Here is a 6,000-nt window from a genome sequence, read left to right on the forward strand (position 1 = left end):
AGCAGTCGTTCCTTGTGATTTTCCCCATCACTTGCTAACTGAAAATACTCCTCTTTCCAGTCAATTGGAATATGATCTGGCCAAATGTGAGTTGCAGGTCTTTTGCAGTGGTGTGTGTGTGGTGGGAAAACTGCTTAGGGATGTGTGTGGGAAAAACTCCAGAGAAAAGAAGTGTCTGCAAGGATAAGTACAGATTATCAAACATGTAGCCGTCTCTCTGCTTTGGACTGATTTGGATGTCTGTGCATTTTTGGCAGAGGGAGGGAGAATAGGTGCAAATAGATGTGAATATGAGCAGAAAATTTAAAACTATTAAACAATGTGAATGTGTGAAAATCCGCAGCAAATCACATTACATGTAAACTAGCCCTTTGTCTTGTGAGGATGTCAAGGAAAGTGGTAAACCACATTTTCTTTGTAGATGTGATCTCTGGGCTTGTATGGAGGATGGTTAGTGCAAAATTCTGGATCCATTGGTCCTACATGGTTTGTTACTAACCATACTGTAGTCAGGCTGTTGAAATATGCTGAATTTGGATGGACATCACAGAGTCCTTTTATGTGCAATCTTAGGCTGTCCTCCACTGAGAGTTCTGTGGAATTTACCAGTGCACTTCTCTGGCCAAGAGCTATTTTACCAAAAGCATCATCTTACTCCTACCTTGAAGAAAAAGACCAGTTACTATGAGTGCAGTATGTCATTTCATGTGGAACACCAAGCTGTGATTTGATAGAAGTGAACGAGGGTGACAGATGCAAATTTTAATCCCAACCGGAACAGAACTATTAAATAAATGGGATGTGTACACTTGGCAATTGATGTAACATGGCTGCTTTAGTTAGGACTAGCAGTTGAATTTAGCTGCATAGCTTGAATTAACCAGTATTTTCCTGATATGGATGGAATAGCAAATATTGGTAGAACCACCCAAGTTCTGGTGTGTTTAAAACAAGTGGTTACTTGCTACATCTGGGATAGAAAACTCTGGTCTATTGTCAGTTTAGCACAGGGGTAGGCAACCCTTTTGAGCCGGGGGCCGGGTTGCTGTCCCTCAGACAACTGGGGGGCCGAAGCCCAAAAATAAATAATTAAATAATTTTTTAAAAAATTAAATAAATAAATAAACCGGGACAAATGTAGGACAAAATTTTCAAAATGGAGGGCACTTTCTAAATAAAAAATGGAGGACACGCGAAAAAATTTGCTGATTTTTTAAAAAATGTTAAGATAAATGCGTGTTTCTGAGGCTTCTATAGACAATTGCCCCACCATGCCCCTCGCGCGAGACGCCAAAGGCCCCGGTGGCAATCGGCAGCAGGACCAGGCTGGGGCCAGTCCCAAGGCCTCGCTGGGCTGCATCCGGCCCGCGGGCCGCAGGTTGCCTACCCCTGGTTCAGCAAGTGCGATTGCTGAATGTCAGTTTAACAGATGTGGTGCATTTAAACCAGAGTTACTAGTTGTGCCTGGAATGGAAAACTCTAGTTTAATGTCAGCTAAGCAAATTGGTTCTTAAACTAGAATCAAATCACAACAGATGTCATTAAACTAGATTTCCCTATGGATAGGGATTAAGTTATCAAAGCTTCTCCAAGGTGAGAAGAGGGCGGTGGTATTGGTGAGAGTTTGCAGATTCTTTTCATCGGTTGATGTTCCCAAATGGAAGAGAGAGTTGGGAAGGGTAAAATCTCCAAGGGATAGGGTTTTGAGGAGTTTAAGGGCAGAGTTTAGGGGAGGACTAGTGCATTCCTTGGAAGCCTAGTGATTCAGATTAAGCACAATAGTTGGAAGTTCCCTACTGGGTCTCAGACCATTGTTTGTTTAGACAGATCCTGCCTGTCCTGTTTTGAAGGGGGGAAATGGATCATACTTAGGTGTTTCAATTCTGTCATAAATGAGTGTATGTTTTTTCTTTTATTTCATAGCAGCTGAATCTTACTGGTCAGAACTTACTGAAAAGCGGCAGCCCTTACCATCTGTGTGCACTTGAGAGTAAAATACAACCAAAGATGACAATATCAACTACAAAAGGTATTAATTCTGAGAAGTGGTGGGATAGTTCTTGAAGAGAACTCAGCTGAAATCCACAGCTGCGTTTCAATATGCACAGGGTTCCCATTGTTTCAAAATGCACACGTTCAGTGAAATGATAAGACTGCGTACTCCATCACACTCCCCTAAGTCGTGATAATGTCCTTTTGCTTGATGCAAATAAAACTTTGATTAGATGTTATACTTTCTGTATATCCTACTATAAAGAAACAATCCTTAGACTCTGAGATGCATGGAATGTATGCAGCTTTGGCTGCATGTCTTATTCTCTTACAGTTTTTGTTGTTCTTTTCAAACTCCTGTTATATTTGTATTTGGACTAGTGTTACTTTTAAGTAGGGTGGGGTAACCTCAGGCTCTGAGGCCAAATTCAGGGGGCTGATCCTGGTTCTCCAGGCTTCTTCCTTCTCCTTGACACCATTGTTTTTGGTTTCCCACATTTTGTGGGGGTTTTCCTGATTGCAAATTGTTACAGTACCTCTTCTGAGGCTAGGTTACTGGCAGTAAGCACTTCAAGATAAACTATGCTGGTGGTTTTATCCTTCTTACTTTGACATAACCTACCACTGAAATCAGGTCCCTGAAAACTTTGAAATTGAATGTTGTCTTCAGGATGAAAGACGTTCCATATCCAGTAAGAGTTGTTCAACACTGGAACACACTTCTGAGTGTTGTGGCATCTGCTTTCAAAGTTTTTAAACAGAAGCTGGATGGCCATCTGTTTGGAAGTGCATTGACTATGTATTCCTACATGTCAGGGGGTTAGACTTTATGGCTCTTCGGGTCTCTTGCAATTGTATAATTCTATGACTCCTTGCTTTAAAATCATCAGGATGAAAAGGGGCTTTGATCCTCTGAGATTTGCGTATCTCTGTTTTTCTGATTAGCACATTACTTTTCCCCACTCTCTTTTTCTCTTTTTTTAGTAAGGCCTATCAGAGCAGCCTCTCAGGAAGTCCATCAGGTGGAAAAAGAAGTGAGGACACTGCCAAGCCTGCCTCTCTCATCATGTAGTCCTGCTGAACCACCCTGGCTTTCTCTGGCCAAGAAAAAGGCCAAAGCTTGGAGTGAGATGCCTCAAATTGTTCAGTAGCCATCCAGGAGACCCTTGTCCACACTGCCAATAGTTGTATTACTAATGTATACTAATGGCTTCATTGGGAACGTTGTTTTTTTGAGGTTTAATGGGATGAATGGGATAGTTTGCTGACAGCAGCGGAAGGAGGAAGTGAAAGGGAACAAAGGAGCCATCTTTTAACATGTATCCATCCTAAAAAGAATTTCTGCCACATGTTTAGTCTGAGGGTAACCCCTGGAATTGATACACTGAATGTTTTCACTGTGACGAAATTAATGCTCCAGGAATGGTCAGCTGTATGTCACACAAGGTCAGAGACTCACCAAGAAGGATCTAAAAGGTTTATCACTCTTTCTCCTTCCAAAGACAATATTTTCAAGGCACTCTGAACAGTAATCGTCCAGCAAATAGCTTGCACCAGAATTTTGGAGTTGCCTACTTTCCTATGAAATCTGGATTGATTGGCTGAAGATAAGAATGGATGTCAAGCTGTTGCTTTTGTTGGGTCTCCAAAGTTCATTTCTTCACCACAAGCACAACATCAGTGCCAGCACTGGTGCCTCTTATTCACATGTCAGATGCTGACCACAACATTTTTATATCTACTGCTCCTTCACTTTCTATTGAACAAGACATGTTAGTACAAGGGGATTCACAGTGCAAATTGATGTAGATGTTTCAAATATGCTCCTCCATCTAGTGCTAGGGAGGGAATTTTTTGAACTCTCTATTCCATTGGACTGCAGTTCCCACAATCCCTTATCTTTGGTTGGAGCTTAATGGAGTTGAAATCCAAAAGCTTTTGAAGGCCCAACATCCTATTCCTGATCTAGAGCCTGGGGTTTGTTGGTATGGACATTTGCTCATGATGAATTCTAGTAACTCCCAGTGTTTTGCCTGGTTTTCTGGCCTTAGAACTGCCTTCCCAAATAGTTGGCAAAATATGATTCAGAACTGGACTTTGTATATGGTATCTCATCATGACCAGTCCTCCCATGAGGGCATACTTTGGTCATTTATGCAAAGCATTGGTTGATTTAGTGGCACTGCTTTCAAATCTGTACAATCAGGATGGTCACTCTGCAATGCTCCCCATCCGCAAGCACCAGCTTGCATCCCTCTGCCTTGAATCATCATGCCATTGTTGAGAATTGAATGCCCTGAGGTCTGAATGGTCTAATCTATAGGGGTGGGCAACTATGATCCTTGAGATATTCCCCTAGCCATCGTAGCCAATGGTGAGGGTTCCTGGGGATTGCTGTCCAAACACATTGGAAAGGCCACTGTTAACCCTGTTCTAACCCAGGTAGCCTGGCTGAACAGTTTTTGTGGAGTCGAGGCAGAGTTTGTTGCAGCTGTGTACTTGTGCAGAGTCTGAGAGTGTTTCAGTGGGATTCTGGAATTCATAGTCCAAAATAACATTTCCCAAGTTCCAGAGCTGCATAGGTAGCATTAAATAACAGAGGTGATGGGTGAACACCCCAGTTCTGGGCATCTTTTGAAGCCCTCACATTTTCTAGGGCATCTTGCCCTTGGCATTGGATTTGGAGGCGTTGCTGTTTCCTTCCAAGGAAAATGAAGAATGTTCCCGTTTCCTAATGATGTTTTGCCACCAGTCCAGTCCCCAAAAGCCAGCAGTGACATTCTAACATGAGATTAACCACAACCTCACTAATGATCCTTCCCTAATATCACTTGGTTTGGCTTGGTCTCTTAACACTGTCTACCAAACACCAAGGACAAGGGTATTCTTGTTTATTTGTTTCTATTTGTTTGTTTGCTTTTATTGTGTTCCCAAGATACCTTTTAAATGTATGTACATATGGTTTTGTAGTCCTTGCATTTCTGGACTTCTCCCTTTTTTGTATTTTGTTCCTCTTTTTTTGTTCATTATTAAATGCTATTGTTATAATAGACTTTTGATGTGTTACATTGGTGATGGGAGTACCTAAGTACCACTCTGCATACGCAAAAAACTTTAATAGTGACCATTTACCCTAACAGGTTTACTCTTAAACCAGCAAACAAATGACATATATATACTGCGTGTTTAAAAAGTTATTATCTTGGTCTAGAATTCAGAGACATAGCTGTGTTGGGCAACATCTTTGCTCTTGTCTTTGTCCCTCAATGACCACCAGACCCACAAGTTCTTCATTTCTATGGCTATTCATTTAAACTGATTATAAAGGTACTTACTGGGCAACAGTTAATTCCATGCATCTAGAGAAGTAGACCAGATATATAAAAGCTCATGCTACAGCTTCTTTCACACAGTTAGAGCCTTATCGCATGAGAAACGAAATCCAAAGTGGACTGGCAGAGTAGTGGCTTTCTCCGTGCCTCTCTGCATGCTGTTGTGTCACTTCCATTTTCTTTCTGATGGAGACAATCATAAAAGTGTGTCTTGTCATGCTGGAAAAATCTAAAAGGAATGCTTTTATGACCGTCTCTCTTGGGAAGCAGAATGGAAGTGCTGCAGTGTCATGCAGAGAGGCGTGAAGAATTCCCCTGCTCTTCTACTCCATTTCGGATTTTTCTTCTCATGTGATAATGCAGTTGTTTCAAAAGTGCTGCAAGATCTCTTTGCGTTCTTACTTTAGCCTGTCTCTTTTTCTTGCCAGCAGGGGGCAATAGAGACTTTATTTTTTTAAAGAATGAATGGAAGGCATTAAAGGTGGCCACCTCTTCTTGTCCCATCCCTATCCTGATTCTACATCTCTAACACTTGTTTTGCATAACATGATGCCCTCCGTGATGGGAATAGGCACTTCTACTGAATGTGGCTGGGGCAAATGGGTAAACATCTCATTCAAATAATTAGTGATGGCTAGCCAAAATTTATTGGTTGATTTGATTTACATTCTGCCTT

General features: G+C 41.6%; 1 protein-coding gene across 6 annotated transcripts in view; it reads left to right on the forward strand.

Moving 5' to 3' along the window:
* The window catches only part of LOC149308954 (uncharacterized), a 48,678-nt gene extending 43,638 nt beyond the window's left edge, over window positions 1-5,040 (forward strand). For 5 of the 6 annotated variants that reach the window (XM_089536780.1, XM_089536775.1, XM_089536778.1 and 2 more), the window contains 2 exons: window positions 1,924-2,029; window positions 2,977-5,040. In XM_089536780.1, coding sequence (XP_089392906.1) covers window positions 1,924-2,029; window positions 2,977-3,143 — 273 coding nt within the window. In that variant the 3' untranslated portion in view covers window positions 3,144-5,040. The remainder of the gene's footprint in view (window positions 1-1,923; window positions 2,030-2,976) is intronic. The other variant, XM_089536776.1, reaches the window with a different exon arrangement.
* The last annotated feature ends 960 nt before the right edge of the window (window positions 5,041-6,000 follow it).

The sequence above is a fragment of the Sceloporus occidentalis genome, unplaced genomic scaffold (assembly GCF_023333645.1).
Source record: "Sceloporus occidentalis isolate IW3139 unplaced genomic scaffold, rSceOcc1.0.p SCAF_8, whole genome shotgun sequence".
Classification (NCBI taxonomy): Eukaryota; Metazoa; Chordata; class Lepidosauria; order Squamata; family Phrynosomatidae; genus Sceloporus; species Sceloporus occidentalis.